This window comes from Typopeltis vanoorti, chromosome 21 (assembly GCF_054136105.1).
Source record: "Typopeltis vanoorti isolate ZY-2024b chromosome 21, IOZ_Tvanoo_1.0, whole genome shotgun sequence".
Classification (NCBI taxonomy): domain Eukaryota; kingdom Metazoa; phylum Arthropoda; class Arachnida; order Uropygi; family Thelyphonidae; genus Typopeltis; species Typopeltis vanoorti.
The window spans coordinates 22,097,205-22,116,764 of NC_143569.1; the positions used below are offsets into that span (position 1 = coordinate 22,097,205).

A 19,560-nucleotide genomic window follows, 5' to 3' on the forward strand; every position below is an offset into this window, starting at 1 on the left:
TAATAATGCACTGATTTTCTGGTAAGGAATTAAATATTATGTTCAGTAGAGAGAAAGAGAGCGAGATACTTCTCAATTCCGCTGTTATCATAAAGTGCAAGGAAATCAGTAAGATGCTTACAATTTACAGCTTGAAAAATGTACAGCTTACAAATTACAGCTTAATATACATTGCTTTGTAAGGACGAGGGTGATGGCTATTGACTGTGTGATGTGATCAATATCGTTTGAAGAAATGTATGCATTCTGCCCACGAAAAGTTCTTAATATCTTGTGCATTAATACCGAGGGTGGATTAAGTAATCCGGAAACCTTGTTAACGAAACTGTTTCAAGCCTCGAATTAAGTGTCAGACTACCAGTGTGTGGTAGTCTGAAACAGGGTGATGAAATCGTCTGCCACTTTAAAACATTCACAAATATCCATGCCACTGAGGTATTAAAACCAATAGCTTGTTCAAAAAACGGAGCTGCAGCCCACTAGCATGTTGTCGAAGATTGTTATAAGAACTCGTGCAATGCCGGTTTGTAACACGTTTGATTGCTAGCAGCCGGTATTATTCATCTACCACCTCGGTAGAAGATGGAACATCAGATGGTATTCTTACAGGATATGGGTTCATATGTTCGAATATTCGTCGTTGGAATGTTTGCAAAATTTTTCTGCTTTGGAAATGCATTTAGATTGTTGTATAAAAATGTTCAGACCCAATATAATAATAAAAGAGAGATCCAATTTTGCTCAATCAGTATAGTAGAAAATGGTAATACCGCAAATTTGGATTCCACATTTTAAAACCTACGGTATTAGAATGGTCATCTTTCATTTTTTCATGTGCGTGATCGCTACTAAACACATCTTTAGGTCTTGTCATTTTCTAAAGCGCAGTAACAGTATTCTGCTCTCTAACTAATAAAATTAGTTTTAAACGGTACAATTTAAAATAATTTTGTTAGTTTTAAGAAATAATAAAGATTTTTATCAACTAATAAAACAATACAGCGCACTGGTACGTGTTCCTGAAAACAATTCATTTGTATTGTTGCTTAATCTAAGCGACAACATTCTAAAACTAGAACAAACTTTTGTCCTGTCGCTCAGTGTTTTCACTGGAGCGGAACAGCCGTAGAAAGAAAGAGAGAGAGATAGAGAGGTGCAGCACAACAAAAATAAAGTAAACTCCCACAATCTTTATACAGATCTGGGAATAGCTGGTAATATAGTAAATTAAATCGTTCCACGTTTTAAAGTGTAGCTTATAGTGATGAGAAACTGTAAAAGTCAGAATGATTTCCGAGTTGTAGAAATATTTTAATTGAATTTTCCATGTAATTTTTTCCCTTCGAATTCTGTTGGCAATGTTTCATTATATGAATGTATTTTAGTTGTATTACCTACACTAATACTTTTCAAGAAAGCATAGTAAAATATTGGTTACATAACTGGAAATATAACATCGTTTAGTATTTTTAAAAATAGTAATAAATTTTGTCTTAAAATAAATAGCTTGTTCAATACATGAAAATTAACAAACGTTATAACAGTATAAAGAAATAAATGAAAATTCAGTAATCTCGTGAACTGTTTAGAAACAGGAAAATTAGTGAATATATCAAAGTAATAACAATATTTGTGGACTGTCATTTCATAAATTTGAAAACTTGCAGTTCAATAAGAAATCTATTAAAATAATGCTGTTTGGAATAGATGTTATTAAGAGAAACTGGTCAGCTGAGAAGCAATTCAACAACTAGAAACTAGAATCATATTAGTAGTTAAAATATAAAAAGATTTACCCGTAGATCCTAGTATAGTACTGACGTATGTTTTTCCAGCTGCTTTCCATTTGGAAGCTTGGTCAATGATTTCTGATAACTTACTTTTGCCATTCTTCTTCATTCTTTGGTACTAGTGGAGTGTTTATTATCTTGGGCATACCCTGATACAAACACGATTATAATTTCTACACCATAAGTACTCCCCAATAGTGTTACTTCAACGAGTGTATCTGCTTCATTTTAAAGGCAGTATCCCAAATTTTGGCACTATATCTCATTCTTTTTTCTTAGGTCAATCGCGGCCAATCGCAAAAAAGGAACAGAGCGCCGTCTATCTTTACTACTACCTTAAATAAAATATCTATAGCCAATATTTATGAAAATTAACTTCTGGGGTAAAATAAATATTTATACGCAGTGAGAGAAACATGTCTGTCATCTTAAAGCAGATAAAAGTAGTTGGACAAGTGATTCTTATGGTAAAATATGGGTTCTAGATTATTCTTTTTGAAGGATGGAAGGGTCTCGTAAATTTTATCGAACAATTAGGAAACTTGGCTCTGGTTACAAGTCCCTCTCTCACTTTCACTCTGTCTGTCTGTCTCTCTCTCTTCTCTCTTTTTAGCCTATGCGAGGAAAAGGCCAGCATCTCATTTTTTCTTTAAAAATTGGGCCTGATTTTTGCAAGGCGGTTCAACAAGACGAGGTTTCTGATGGAATAACTGCATCATTCCAAATCATCCCATTAGCGTTTCTTTTTTGGCGCAAATGCAGTGAAAATGGAAGAATTCTAATGGATGCAGAAAGCTATTTGTGAAGGAAAATAGGTGGGAGTTGGTATGAGCGATTTTTTCTTCTTTATCAGTCAAAAATGAAAAAATAGGTTGTTTTACATATATTATTAGAAGAAATCTCCATTTCCTACTAAATCGTTCTGTTGGTACATGATTTCTCAATTTTTATTCATTCCGCAAAATAGTAGTTAAATAATTTGTTCCAAAAAGAGCGATAAAAATGGGCACTTTTTAAAATTTTATTAAAACGATTTAGGATATATACAAATATCATCGGCGGTCAGTTTTTATAAGAATTCAAATTCTTCTAAATATATTTTGAAAGGCTACACATCTACAAAAATCAAAATAAACTACAATAAATTATTTTAAAAAAAACTTTTTTTAAAAAATAATTTTGTCTCAATACATTTTATCTCAATGCACATGGAGAAACAGCAATTACTGGAAAGTTGTGTGTGGTAACTATCGGTGAAATAGACACCGAGAATACTTACCGGATACTCTTTGGAATAGCAGAAAGTGTCTGGTATATTTAACATTCTCCGTGGATACGAAAAATCCAGATTTGAACTCCCTGGATTTCAGGATATTGTGGAATATCTGACACTCGCATTTCGATTAGCACAATAAAGTTAGAAATAATATCTTGCATCATACACTTTATCATATATCAATATTTGGTCTATTTCCTCTTCTCCTGAGGAAGAAATCTTACTAAGAGGGAACAGGTAATAGTAGTTAAAGAGAAATTTGCAAATATTTTAACGCCTTTCGCTGTTTTGTTATTAGTTTCTAATGTGTCGTTTCACGTGCTGGTTTTGCTAGATATGAAGAGCTTAAATAATAGATTTATGAATATAGTCCGCGCGGTTAGCAACCATATTCCTGGGGAAGGAGTGTCCTAGGTTCGATTCCCGTCGGTAACGTGAGGAGCTGAAGGATCTTCTTCAGATATAGCCAAGTTAGCCGGTCTTGGACCTGGGCAGTAGGGTTTTTTTTTCCCAGTTTATCCTGGGGTTTTTCATCCCTCAAAGCAGGCAAACCGGCCTTGAGAACTCAACACTATAGGACATAGGATACACCGGGGCGTAGGGCTGATCACCTTATGTTGTGAACGGTTTGAGGTCCGATGATTAATAAACCCTCGACATCACAAGGTAAAAGAGGGTATAAAGAAGATGAGATGAGATTTATAAATATATTTCATTTCAGGATATCGTGATGTTGTAGGAACCAAATAACGTTCCATTGCTATATCTCAACTGTGTGTAGTTGAGAGAGATGAGAGTCTGTGAGATGGTGATTAATGCGTTGACTATAAACTATTGATACAGTTATATTCTTCTGATCGTCTTAAGAAGCACTGGCATATCTCTGTATGCATAAAATGGAGGAATGCGCGTTTGGGGCAGCTGTTTGAGAGGATCGTGCTAAATTATTCTCCATCATATATACTCCATTTTGTGCGCTCCAGAGGTAGTAAATTCTGTGGATTATTATATGATAAAATTCGGAATAACTGTTGATAAAAGTGCCACTTCAGAAGTTTTATTTAAAAGAAAAAGAAAAAAAGATGCTCCCTGGAATGATCTGATAAATATATTTCCTGAACTATAAGTTCCTTATGAAGAGTTTAAATAATAGATATATGAATATATTTCATTTTAGGAATTTTCTCTTAATGTTTGTCGGCTGATATTCTCCTTTTAGAGTAATACTGTATATTCTTTTACGTATTTGCACTCTGTTGGACTTTGCGATTCTGTCAATTTGTGATTCAGCCCTTACTACGCTGGTTTTAAGGAACCTAAGCATCGTCAGAAAAACATGCAGCACATTATCACTTCACTGTCCTATGTTGTGTGAACTAAGTGTAATAGTTCCATGAATTCGTCCTGTTTGCCATTTCCATTTTTTTCATCCGCATTAAATAACAAGAATCTGAATGTATTACTCCTTTCTCCTTATTTAGTTTTTCACATTTACTTTCTCCCGGTTTTGCCATAGATGCTTGTTTTCGTCGGAAAGTCGAAGAACTCTTAATGTAGGCTGCCATCCTCCCTTCAGAGTAGTACCGCGTATTCTTTTACACTAATTGTACACAGTTGGACTTTGCCATTCTATCGATCACTTCTTTTCGTTACTTGTCATTCAGCTACTTCTGCCACATGACCAATGTTGGCCTGATAATATTTATCACTCCTTTCTTGGTGTGATAAACAGACACCAGTAAGTGGCCATCTTAGCAGTGAAACAGTTTTACAGATGCTTCTTAACAGGTCATTTGGCTTTCGCTGTCATCCATCGTTACTCATGTCAAGAGTTTTGTCCATTATAACATACACTGAATACATATCTGGTGTCCCGAAGTCAATCTGTAGCTTGATTTAGCTGGTACCTTCCAGGAGTCATCAATCGGTTTTACTAATTTGAGTTCCATTTAGCTATTTGGGCTATTTGGAGTTATTGACGAAGTGGCTAAGGCTATGAGACCTTAGAGAGAATGAATCCCACCCATGAAAGATTAGAAACTTATCGTACATTAATATGAGCGGGCTAAAGATTACAGAATATGGAAGCTAATCTCTGAAGCTAACCTACAAACCACCTAAAAGACATTCCCAAACTCTATGCTCTCAGTGGGGTTAGAACCCATGACTTTTTTTGTTAGCCGAGGCACTATCCACTTACTTCTCAATCATCCCTTTTGAGTATGTATTTCCAAATCAGATGTTCCCTTATTTTCAATTAAGCTGGGTGATGGTCTCACATAGGATGGTGAATATCATCTGCCACATAATGACATTCACAAAACTGCAACAGCAGAATTCGAATATACACCCTCTTGGTTGTAAAGATAAAACTCTATCCACTCGGGCAACCAGGCTTGCGTTTGATTGACAGCCAAAAACTAGGTGTACACCGTTAATTATTGCGCCTTTGTCCTTATGGTACTGTTTGATATGTTTTTCCCGTGCAGCAGAAATATCAAAAGAACAATCTGAAAGGAAATCACACACACACACACACACACACACACACACACACACACACACACACACACACACACACACACACACACACACACACACACATCCCTAAACGGTTGATCTCGCCTAAGTAATCAATGGTCAAATTAAGTATTTTGTTCCAAAACATGTGGCTTATAATGTTTTCCTTTATATTTAAATTTTTTAACCACAAAAGCATTCTTGTATTTGTACAGAATATTTCAATTTTAAATGTAAGTTAAAACATGAAGTAAAATAATTAATTTTATTAAATTAATAAACGTTCTTTTTCTTATTTGAATAGGCGTACGCCGAGCCTTTTTCCTCTCAGGGATTTCAGGCAGTAATTAACCAGTATGTAGCAAAATGCATACAATACAGCTATAAGAGCTGTATTGTATGCATTTAGACATACAAAACAGACAAAAAAAAAAAAAAACATTTATAATAGTAGGTACATACTCATTATTTCTACCATATACTAGAAAATCAATTTCTCAGAAAAAAATAAAAATAAAACAAAGCAAAATAGTTTTCTCATTCTCGAATATTGTGATAATCACTAGACTTGATTGATGTGTATTACTTTTATTGCTGTCTCTGGGCTTAACCCACCGTCATTCTAAATTTCGATTGTTCTCTAAATCTAAATTCTGAAACTTAGCTTCAAAGGGAGGCAAAATGCGCTTTTATTACTTTATATATTGCCAGTCATGAAAGCACTAAGGGATTAAAAAATTCACAAAAAAACATAAATTTTAAATTACACTAGAATCATATAAATGCGCATATTTTATGTCTTACTATCAAAACCTGAATAGAAGTTACTGTCACTGAAATCATCCTTTCATCTACAGATGGACAGAATAAGCTCCATTCCATTAACGTTAATGTCTCTTTGTGAAAATGTGCCATCAAAGAAATCACGAAACCTTCCAGTTGTTCTAAATTTCTAAGTTTATAAAGGAAGACCAATAACTCTCCCATGTGATCCTTACTTTGATGACATGGTATTCAAGTTCGTTAGGCATTAGAGCTCACTGTCAGGTAACTGATAGTTTGCTAGGTAAGCTGCAAGTTCTATTAGCAATCAAGAAAATTTTAATTCGTTCGTTGAAAACTACTAGATCCATATATACTGTATAAATAATGCCGCGTGGTGCATAGCATTTTTTCCAAAAATAAATTCTCAAATAAATAAGTATGTGTGAAAATCCTCAGCAAACGGTGCTCCTAAATGATAAATCCAAATCAAGAGCTAACGTTGAATCCAGGTCTCTGGATTGTCTATTCTACTTTCTAGGCTAGCATTTGTATCTCAGGAAACCTTTCTAAAGCGTCCGCAAAGAAACTTGATAATATTAAAGATCTGATTAAATATGCTGACATTGGTAACATTGTGGACAAAATTGTAACTCACCGTCTGTTGGTTTCAGTTTTTGAACCAACCAACAGGGTTCCAGTTTCCTCTGTGGCATGGATGCTTGTGAAACCTTGAAGCGGCAGATTATCCCCCTACGTGATACCACGACTTGCTTTGAGGTGAATTAGAAGGAACAAAAAAGATCATTTTGGTCTCTAGAGAAGGATTCTTGGCTTATTCAATACTAGCCCACTGTACTTAATCTACAAACCAAAGGTTTGGGACACTTTCAGATATATACAAACACCTTTATGGAAATAAATTAATAATAATAAATCTGTTCAGAAATTTAATTTCTGTTCCACTGTTTCTTGGGATAACTACTTCAGTGCATCACGGATCAGATTTTACTAATTTCTGGTAATACGTTGGTAGTACTGTGCTTTATTTCTCCATAAAGGATAAGTAACTGGCACTAATGAACACGAGCTATCGTCTAATACATTTATAACAACCTGTTATTATCGTTGTTATTTCTTATTTTTATAAGATTAAAAACCACGTTAGAGCTGAAAGAATAAGAGAAAAATGCGAACAAACCCAAGAAGGAAGTTAGTTTTATCAGCAAAATTTGATTAAAAAAAAGGTGGCTATCTTGCTTATTTTGGCAAGATAAGTGGGATTTTTTATGGTAATATTATTTTATTCACGCCAATTTATTTCTCTACCGCCTAGTAGCCTTTTCAGGGTAATACCAGAGATATGATAATTAATCATAGAAAAATAACAGGTTCAAGAAGATTTAAAACAAAAAGGGAGATAGAAAACTGTTAAGTTGAAGATCTTGAAAATACAATCTCCCATGTTATGCTTATCATTTGTTTCGTAAAGATTTTTTATTTGCCTCTTTCAATTTTCTCTAATTATCAAGAAGACAATGGTATCAGTAGTATTCAATAGTTAAATAATTAAACTGTTTGGTTATTCGAAATGCAGGCGGCGAGAATTATTATAATAAAAAGTGATCTAACGTCTTGGATTAAACGTTAGCTTTATTTAACATCCATCTTGTAGACAGGCGTTAAATAAAGCTAACATTATTCATGATTTCTTTATCTGTTTATTATAGTACAAATACCGCTGTTACTTATAGCTGATATTTTATATGTTATTAATTATTAAATTTCCGCCTTATATCACTTGGCCATTTTATCATCTACATCGTCCTTCTGACTTCAGGAAAGAAGTTATCAAGTGGCTATGTGAATAATACTTCTGAATATTTTAATGTGTTTGGTTATGGAATATAAAATACATTATCACATATATCAGAGAACAATATTGCTCTTAAAATAATTAAAACTATTTACGCAGTATATTTAATTTCGATTTAGTAGTGAAATTCTATAAGAATAATAAACAAGATGCAAATAATTGCACATATATGTACACCCTTGTAAATTAAAAATTCTCATATAGATATTATATTCCAAGAAGGCATAGATTACTTTTCGAAGTAGAACAACAGTGGCTTAAGTATTAAAATTTGTTTTGTTGCACCACAGTTTTGTTCATTCCTTACCATGTTAATTATTGATTTCAGAAATAAAGAATTTCACTTGTACAACACTTGAAGCTGACTACAATTTCAAAGTTAATATTTGATATACTGAAACGAAACAAAATAAAACTCTTTGTGTGCTTTCATTTCGTAAATAAACATCCTTCAATCAGAGATGTCCTTTGGCTTTTTGCAGCGCTGACTTTTACGTGTATATCAGGCTGTTATGGTACTAATACTATACAAACAGAAAGATAAAACGGTATACCTAAGGAGGATTGGGTATCATAAACAGGTATTTTAAATTGCGAAATGTATGAAAGTGTCAAATTATCCATATTGGAACAAACTGTACAAGGGGCTAACGAAAGGTTCCGAAAATTTGACCAAAAAAATGTTTACCTACCATTACTCCTAGTTTCCTACTTCTGAATAAACCAGACAAGTCTGCAATATTTTCTGACTAAACTGAATAACTGTTGTAATAAATTTAGTATGCAAATCAGCAATAAAAAGACAAAACAATGAAAATAGGCAGAAATGTTGCAAACATCAACTGTATCCTGAATGGTTAACCTATAGAATAAGTAAAAATAAGTAAAGCATTTCAGCTATTTAGGCATAATTTTTAGTGAAGATGATGAATTAAACATGGGAATAGACAACAGAATTAGTAAAGCGGTATGGTAGGAAGTTAGCTGAACAAATTTATTTGGAATAAGAAAAAAATTAATCAAAGCACTAAATTAGCTATATACCAGACAGTGTTCAAACCAATTTTGATTTATGGATATGAGAGCTGTGATAGAAATAAAACACTTGATCAAAGACAGGTGACCACAGACATGAGAGTTCTGAGAAAGATTACGTGGAGGGAACAGATGGAATGAATGGCAGTATCCTATTAATAATGAGAATATTAGGAAAGAACTTGTCATTGTTAGCATTCAGGAATGTGTTGGTAGAGCTAATCTTAGATGGTATGGTCACGTAAAAAGAATGGGAGAGGAAACATTAGCAAAACAAGTGTTCTCTGCCAGGTTACCAAGGAAACCAAGAGGTAGGTGGATTGATGCAATAAAAAGCTTAGATGACAGAAAATAAGATCTGATAGTGTTGTAGTCTTCTTCACAGTTAACACTTTCATTGCCAAGCTGAAAATTGGAATTTCGTGTGGTGGCCAAATTTTTTTTACTTTTTTATTTAGTTAGCGACGTCCACGCGATAACGCGTGATCGGCCGATGGGTGAGAACTCGCATCGCGCGATATCGTTCATTGCCAAGCTGAAAATTGGAATTTCGTGTGGTGGCCTACTTTTTTTTTATTTATTTTTATTTAGTTAACGACGTTCACGCGATAACGCGTGATCGGCCGTTTGGTGAGCGCTCGCATCGCGCGATTGGCAATGAACGTGTTAACAGATTAATTTGGAAGAAAATTGTTAATCGGAAGTTAGTACTTGCATACCTTTTTCATGTAGTACTCTCATAATTATCCTCTATGCATATCAAGAATTTGATTATGATAAAGGTGATTCCACCATCTCTTTCAAAATAGTCCCATTGTGCATCCCATACAGTGATCCCATCGGTTTTTCCGTGATTCCATGCATTCCTGGAATCTTCAAGTTTGATGCTGTTGAACACCTCCTGCGATTCTCCTCAGTGGTATCAAATCGACACTCTTTCAGTCGGAACATCTTAGGGAACAGGAATAGTCGCAGTGGGGACGAGGTCAGGCGAATAGGTGGGGATGGGGGAATGACTGTCGTGTTATTGGAATCCAGGAACTGTCGAACAATGAGTGATGTGTGGGACATAAAGTTTTCATGGCGAAGAACCCAGTCTTTTTTCTTTCACTGTCTGGATGTTTGCGCCAAATACCCCTTAGCCGCTTCAAAGCATTCAAAACTTGACGTTCCTTGTATACAATGATTTGATGTAAAAAAAAGACCACTATTGACTTGCTTCGTTTGTGCCACAATTTTTTTTTAGTTTTGCTTTGACTCATAGCATGATTACCAAACTTCCTTAAGCATTCGGAGGATACCTGCAGCAATTTTTTTTTATAACTTAAAGCAAACTTTAATGCAGATTCTTCGCCCCTTAAAATCCACCATTTAAGTTAGAGAAGAAACTCGCCGAACCATTAAAACAGTATGTTACAAAAACGCACGTAACCCAAGAATGTAAGCCTCTCCCTTGCGGGCTGTTGATATACTGGTTCACACAGAGTACTATTCGTCCAATATAGCAGCGGAAGGCTGTGCTACAACCGATTCAAATTTCCCGAACTTTTGGGTAGCACCGCGTTATTGGTGAATACGTTTTAGTGCAGATCCCCTAAAAGAAATGCAAGAATCACTTAATTTCTAGCGGTGAAATAATGAGATCCGTGATAAGAATAGGATAAGAATCGTACCGGAGATTATGATATTTCAGTTGAAATAGTGCTGAAAAGAATTTGCTTGAGAAAATGAAATCAAGTAGTGGAGAGAAGGAGAGAGAAGAAGAAGATTAATAATTTTCCATAGTTTTCTGTAAATCATCTCCAGACGATTAAACATAAATATGTATAGCGAAACACCTTACCTTTTTCACTGACGCTTTCGCTTTCAATTTCCTGCTCTTCACAGCTGGAATATTCTGGCGTTGATCTGACTTCATCATCACTGCTACTAAATGAACGCTGTCGTAATTTTTTGCCTCTCCGTTGCCTGTGGTGTTTTGGTGGTGGAGGACGAACGCTCTCAGATTGGTCGGAACTCAGAGAATCGTTCCTCACAACTGATTCCGATTTTCTTCGGTTGTTATGGCTTCTTGATCTGCTGTCGGGCACTACAGATGCAGCAGAACTTGGATCGAGATGGTTTCTTCTACTGCCATCCATACAACGTAATACAGGTGAAGTGGATCGATAGCGTGAGTCAGGTTCACTTGAATACAAATTGGAACCGTGATAATCTCTATCAGACGTAGAGGAAATTTTCTGTTGTATTGGTCCCTCCCTTCTGTCATCGCACCTACTATGTCTTCCTGAGCTCAAATCTCGGCGGCTGCGGGAATGCTCACGATGTCTGTCCATTGGCTCATGGTGAGTGCTATCACGACGTGATCGGCGTTCAGTAGATGGGTCGCGACTTCTAGTTCCTTCGTCACTACGTAACCTATCTCTGTGTCTTGGAATTTCTCGAGAACCCCCTTCTCTCATTCTGAGGTCATCTAGTTCTTCCCTGCGTCCTACATCCCTATTTCCGTACTCCCTACTCCCTTTCCTGTCTCTGTACCTCTCACTAGAGGGCTCCCTATTTCGATGGTGATCTCTAGTCCTTTCACTTTCGTAATCTCTTCTGTTGTGAGAATTTGGGGAAGGGTCACGAGAATGGGAACCATCCCTTCGTGAATGGCGTCCTCTTTCAGTACCCTCGCGATGGTGTCTTGTGTCGTCTCTAGCTGCGTCTAAAAGATCGGCATTGGAACGAATTCTTTTTGGCTCCGAAGGAGGACTTTTCTCTGTCATTGAGCTACCCCTCTCGGAAAGTGGCCTCTCATTCTGTTTATCATAATATCCGTGGTCCCTTGAAGTGGTCTCACCGGAGCGAAATTCTCGCTCTCTTTCTTGAGAAAACTGTCTTCTTAATTCACGACTTTGCTGGCTACCTTGGCGTTGCAAAGATCCTCTTCTTGATGTCGTTGGCGTCCCATGCCCGCTTCCTGTGTGATGAATGTTTTCTTTTTCAGAACTGTGGCCCCTTTCGAGTTTTGCTTTTTTATCAGAGTTGGAAATGAAGTCACTGCTAAAAGGATTCACTTCATGTGGATTCCCTTTTCCTGTTACCCCTCCATGAACCCACTGCCCTGTTTTGATAAGAAGTTCTTGCTTCTTACGGCACACAATACATACCCAGATCACCTAGGGTGAAAGAAATGAGAAAGTAATCCATTAGAAATATTCCATTGTAAATCCATAAGTAAATAAGTATGAATTTGCATTTCTTATTAAACATAATTGCTTTCTGGCATGTTGATAGTGTCTTATCCATTAAAATGTCCCAGTAAAATTGCTAAAAACTAGAAGCTACGATTTAGGTTTTAGGTTCATTTTTAACTGCAATCTAAAGTACATGATGTAGCTGTTTCAGAGCTAGAAACGCTAAAAGTCCTGGTAAGTTCAGGAACATTTTTATCATTTGAGCCTGCGTGGTATGATTTTATTCTTTATTAAAAAACAAAATCATCTAATAATGATTTGTTTCATCGTCTATTAACAATAAAAATGATAATATTACATAAAATTAGGCTAGATGAACTTATGCTGCGCTGCTTTTGAGAACCATTTTAGGAATCATTTCAAAGCCAAAATGTATATGCAGATCTGATTAAAAAGCTGTTCGGTTTTATATCTCAAATCCCTTATTAATGAATTTTGTTGGATTATTTAAAGTTCAAAGCGCTGGCTCCTTATATAAAAATCAAACGCTGTGTGTAGCTAGATAAATGGAACTTTTCTTACATAGAAATTAATAGGCAGTGACAATATTATTTTATGCAGTAAATTATGGCTTTTTAGAAGCACTGTGTCAAAAATACATTTTAAGAAATTCACATAAAACTGCCAGTCTTAAATTTAAATTCCAATGTTTATCGTGGTCTGCATTACTAGCCTATATTATGTTAGACACTTGACCTTTGGTTTAGTCTCCTGGAAGACTATCGATCGACTGTGCACCCTGGATGGCTAGCTCTGCAGGGTTGCTCAAGGTAACCCTCCTATACGAAGTCAGAAAGGAAATGAGGGAAGAAGAAGCGGAGAGAGAGAGAGAAATGACAGCAAATGTTTAATGAAGAGAAGCAGTGGTAAGCCAACGATTCTAAGTTCATTTCATGTGGAACATTAGGCAGGAGTGATTTATTTAAATCGGGTTTTTAAAACCTTCTCTTACATATATTTATTAATTATTTAGCGTTTGTGTTTATAAACGTAAGCAATAAAATAGCATGCGTAAAATTACTTAAAATGTGATTAACACCGTTACAACTACATCATTGTAAAACATTAATCATATTCAATATTACCAGAAGGATATCATGGGTGATTCCAGTCGTGGCTTTAGAAGTCCAGTCGAGTATTGTTGAAGTGGTATAAAAATTATACCTACTCGTTGATGGATGCTATATACAAAATTGAAAGTAAATATATGAATAGAAATGGCTCAGTTCACTGTTAGTTCACTATTTTTGCTAAAAGTAGGAAATGCGTATTAGCAAGTAAATGCCCTGCTACCTTCAGATTAAGTCATCGTTGCATTTTAGTAAATGAAAGCAGTTTTAGGTTTCCTATTCTTCCTGCAAAGAATACGTGTTCACATTTAGGGAAGAACAGTGACTACCCCAAATGTGGATCACTTAAACTAATTGATAACACAAATGAAATAGTGTATCAAGTAGTTAATAATTGGTGTCTGTCTTCTCTCGCTCATTCATTTGTTCATTGTAATAAAAACATTGTAATTTATGCAACATGCTTTTCTATGGAAACTTTCTTGGGCATGGTTGGACTTATCGGCATCAGTGTTTTCAGTATTATTTAGTACACTTCCATGGCCAGAGTATTTGCCTTTTTGACCCAGATCAATATTGCATTAATAATTTTGGACATAGATAATAGTGTGTAAATAGAGGCATATTTCATTCCATTTCACTGTCCTTTCATTTGAGCGACGAACTATATTGTATATCGTTGACGGCTTTCTTTATATGCACTGATTCAATTTTGAATCTGTGCATATAAAGAAATGTATATGCACTGATTCAAAATATGTTTCCTTGAGGTTTACTAAACTGGAGTCTGCGCGGTTAGCCTAGTGACTTTGCGCTTCGCAACCATATGCTTGGGTAAGGAGTGTCCTAGGTTCCATTCTCGTCGACGCCGAGAGGAGCTTAAGGATCTTCCTCAGCCATAGCCAAGTTAGCCGGTCTAGGACGTGGACAGCAGGAGTTTTCTTCCCAGTTTAGCTGGGGTATTTCATCCCGCAAACAGCCAAACCGGCCCTGTGAACACACACACACAGATACAGTCAGGAATACCTAAGACAATCCCTCCAGCCATAGGTCTGAATTGTCAGCTATGCCGGTCCCGAGTCCGGATAAAAATAAGGGGGAAGAGGTGGTGCCGTACCTCCCCGTCAAAGGGGCTCACGGCCGTTGAATCACTATATGAAATAAATAAATAAACTGGACACAAAGATGACTTATTTCCAACCATCGTTTGCTCTGGTTTTGATTGAAATTCGTAATCCACAGTTGTTACCAAAACTATATTTCGCTAGGAAATAACTCCACGTTGAGAAAATAGAGACCACTTTACTTTTAAAAACAAGAGTGTTAGGGACTGCCACTTAATTCTAATGAAAATGGGTCGAGTGGGCAGCGTATTCGTTCTCCAATCAGCAAACTGGGATACATTCTTATCCCTTTATTCTGCTCATTCAAGCCTAAAGTGACTTGAAAAAGTTTCATGTTTGGTTTCATGTGACCAAATTTATACGTTTCAGATTTTCTTGTACACTCTTACTACATTATTGGATTCCTATATAAATTATAGAAAATGCAAATTTCACTAGTTAGAAAATTGTAAAAATCCATAAAACTGGAACTCAAAGATGCAACACGATCTTCGACTACGAGCGATTGTATCGAAGTGTGTTTCTATATGATCATGTGCATCATCAATTACGTGTTTCAGCATCGTTGATTTGTGAAGCATTTATCATATTTGGAAAACAATTGTGCAGTTACCTAGGACATTTCCTGGGCAGTTGGTTGGGTAGAAGCCTGCTCGACAAACTGTCGTCGTAACTGCCTTCTATTTCCTATAGACTTCTTTCACTCTTTGCCGACTTCTTCAGGGGTGAGAACATCGAAAGTAAAATAAAAAAACACTACAAAGAAACATTGTTTCACTACAAAATCGACTATAAATTTCAGTTAAGTTTGAACTGTAGCTACAGTCCGGGCGAAAGTTCTGTTGTTAGGCATCTGCGAGCGTGTGACTTCATGAGTGCGCCAGTATCTGATAGTGGAGCTAAATGAGTCCGATAAATTGTAACTAAGGTTACTTTATGTGATGAGAGTCCAGGACAATTTCCTTAGACTCGACTATGCGGCGTTCTATCTCGTCGTGGCATATATGAAGGCTTGAAGTTGTTGTCCAGTTTATCTCGTGTTGGCGGCCTTCAAAAACTATTAATAAACAACTATACCGCCGTCATCAAAACAACGTAGAAACACAGGACAACCCCCCAAAGGTTATATCTCTTTACCATACATCAGCTCGCTCTCCCAGAAACTAAGAAGAATTTCGAAAAAATTTAACATAAAAACATGCTTTTCTACTCTTCTAAACTCAGATCAATTCTAAGCAAACCCAAACGGGCTCACAACCATCTTCAGTTTTCAGGAGTGTATAAAACCACATGTGACTGCTGGAAGTCATATTATGGCCAAAATGAGAAGTCCATCCGCCTACGTCTCGAGGAACATCAAAGGGACATTGCTTACAACAGAACCAGAGCAAGCGCCCTCTCAAGCCATGTCCTGTTCTCAGTGAACATGACATGGCTCAGTGAACAGGACAGGACACAAATAGTGAAGGCCGCCAACATGAAATAAACTGGACAACAACTTCGAACCTTCATATACGCCACGACGAGGTAGAACGTCGCATAGTCGAGTCTAAGAAAATTGTCCTGGACTCTCATCACATAAACAGTAACCTTAGTTACAATTTATCGGACTCATTTAGCTCTGCTATCAGATACTAGCGCACTCGTGAAGTCACACGTTCGCAGACGCCTAAGAATAGAACTTTAGCCCGGACTGTACCTACAGTTCAAACTTAACTGAAGTTTATAGTCGATTTTGTAGTGAAACAATGTTTCTTTGTAGTGTTTTTTTATTTTACTTTCGATGTTCTCACCCCTGAAGAAGTCGGCTTTCCGACGAAACATGTTGTGTGTTAAATTAATTAATCATTTGTCTAATTCTCGGATTTCTATCAGTATAAAAAAATATGAATATATATATATATATATATATGACCTTTCCTCGCTACTGTCAAACGCTATCCCATCAACTTGCTTTTTTTAAGGATTGGCCATTTGAAAATCCAAATAGTCTTGACTTCCAGTATTCTGATGTAAGCAATCATCATGTTTTAACCGAATCCGAAAACGTCATGGAATCTAAATGCAAAACCCACTAACTCGTAAGTCACATAGTATTTTGAGCTTTATTAATAATTATAGTACTGCTTCCAGATTAATTGCATTGTTAAATGAATTTTTTGTTTGTGTTTTGTCCTATTTAATAAAAGCTCTTGAGATTTAATAATTTAAAAAATATATTTCTGATCTTGATGATATGTAATACAAATTTCATGATTTTTTTCATGAGTGGAATGTCTGTCTTCCTCTGTCTAATATTCTGCGATTGTCGCGTCTCTAAGACTTCATGGACACGTGAGGAAAGCAACAACGTAGCAAGTGTAATACGAAGTTCGATCCACATACTTACGCTCTAACTCTGTTTGGCACCTTGCCAATTCTCCGTTGACGTTAATAACTTTTTTTTGTAATGCCATTTCAAGAAAAATCTTGCTTCGTGCCAGCTGAGATTAAGCAATTAAAACATCCTGCGCTTTTAGATAACAGCGGACAGCAGCGACATCCCGAAAGTTATATTATTTTAAAATTGTTAAGTATGAACAAAAATTACTGATCAGTTAATCTGTAAATAATCAAAATCTACCAGAATACAACTTATTAAAAAAAGAAATGAGAACAGTTAATGTTTCGGTTCAAGTTTAGAGTTTAGGTTTCGTTATTAATGTGCTCATTTTAAAACCTTCACCCTATACAGACACGTTTGAAAATTTATTCCTTTAATTTTGCTCCTTCAGTTATAGTTGAGGATGCTGCAGTAATTATAGGCCACCAGTTTTCTGAACGAAGATATTGCAAATGCCGCCTTTAACGTGACTTGTGCGCTTATTGTTTTCCTCGGCAAGCTGGCAACATCAATCAGTCATAGGCAGTAAACTTCATGAGGAACTATTGCACATACATGCGATTATTTGTTTTCCACTGGTAACGCCGTTCAGCTATATCCTTATATTCCTTCCTTGTTAATCGTTCTTTCTTCCTTTCTCTTTTTCATCTCATCTCATCTTCCTTATACCCTCTTTTACCTTGCGGTGTCGAGGGTCCATTGATCATCGGACCTCACTCCGTTTACAGGATAAGGTGATCAGCCTTGTGCCCCGGTGTATCCTATGGCCTGTAGTGCTGAGTTCTCAAGGCCAGTTTGCCTGCTTTGCGGGATGAAAAACCCCAGAATAAACTGGGGAAAAAACCCTGCTGTCCACGCCCAAGACTGGCTAACTTGGCTATGGCTGAGGAAGATCCTTTCATATATTGACTTATTTCTTTTTTTTTACTACATTTTATTGATTCCCCTTTTCTCTCTCTCTTTCTCTCTGATGTCGAGATTTTTATGCCTCAAGACAATCCTACCAGAACAATACACTCAATTAGCAGATATTCAAGTGTTAAACTGCCCTCATAGTTGCTTTGTCTGTAATTATAAATACAAACGGTAATAACCCCCTCTCTCTCTCTCTCTCTCTCTCTCTCTCTCTATATATATATATATATATATATATATATATATATATATATATATATATATATATATATACAGGGTGTTCGGGATAAATTTGACATATTTATAATTAATTATATTTTTCCGTAAGTTACATGTATTAACACACACTTCTCTTCATTTAAAAGTTTGGACCCTTCTTCATTCATATACAAGATGTCAGAAAGGATGGATAGCTGGAACCCACCTGAATCATGGAAGAGAATAACTTGTATCATGATGATTCGTGCCCGCCATCAAAATAAGGATATTACGACTGCTGCCCAATGCTCCCTGAATACAGTAAAAACAATCAGGCATGAACTAGAGACTTGCAATGGTGACTACGAGGATGTAGCAAGAAGAAAGATCCCTAGCAGACGATCTGATTGCGTTCGTACAGCAGAATTCCTCGCAAATCTGCAGGAACAGGTGTTGAAGAACCCTGGCATTGGAATTCGGGCTTTGTTCGTGGAGTTGCTAACTATAGTCAAGCCCTGGATAACAAGGGTAGCCAATGGTAGGCCGTATGTATGGCAGCAGGATTCGGCCCCTTGCCACACCTCTGGGAAAAGTCAAAAATGGTTGTCTGAAAATTTCTACGACTTCACCAGTCCAAATGTTTGGCCTCCAAACTCCCCAGACCTTAACCCCATGGATTATTTTGTATGGGGCGCAGTTGAAAAAGACACCAATCGCACTTCCAGTAATACAAAAGCCCAGTTAATGGATAAAATTAAAACAGTTTTTGCGGCCCTTCCCAGGGAGACTGTAGCATCAGCTTGTTCGAGGTTCCGAAGCAGAATTGAAGCTGTGATCGATGCTAATGGTGGTTATTTTGAGTAAATCTTGTTGATAGTATTGTAATTAACTCTGCCTGTAATGTTTTTTTGTCAATTCATTAAATTTAATAGATACAAAGAAGATTTTCTTTTTCCTTACGAAACTGTCAAATTTATCCCGAACACCCTGTATATATATCACAATATTTCTATGGATGAAAGTAAAAGCTCAAAGTGTAAAAAGTCTCTGGTTTTAAAGTTTTTTTTCTTAAGAAGAATTGAGAAAGTAATAGTCGTTGCTTATATTCAAAGAATGCAGAAAACAAGAATTAGAAATTTGTAATAATACTCTTCCATAATTATATAGATTATCCTCGTCGTTAGTATCATGATAAAACACGCTCACTCAGCAGTAAAGATTTTATTTTAAAAATGGAATATATTCCGGCTGCTTGTGTGGAGAAAATAACCTAATCGCATTACTTTTCCTTCATGTCATGGGACGTCGAAAGCCTCGCAGTGTAACATGATCAACAGAATATAATACCATTCCTACTATTTACACATTT

The 19,560-nt window shown here is 36.2% G+C and overlaps 1 protein-coding gene across 2 annotated transcripts in view; it reads right to left on the reverse strand.

Moving 5' to 3' along the window:
* Positions 1 to 19,560, reverse strand: part of LOC150094669 (regulating synaptic membrane exocytosis protein 2-like) — a 358,944-nt gene that overhangs the window by 167,616 nt on the left and 171,768 nt on the right. For both annotated transcript variants that reach the window (XM_090410907.1, XM_090410908.1), the window contains exon 3: positions 11,103 to 12,423. In XM_090410907.1, the coding sequence (XP_090267033.1) occupies positions 11,103 to 12,423 (1,321 nt within the window). The remainder of the gene's footprint in view (positions 1 to 11,102; positions 12,424 to 19,560) is intronic.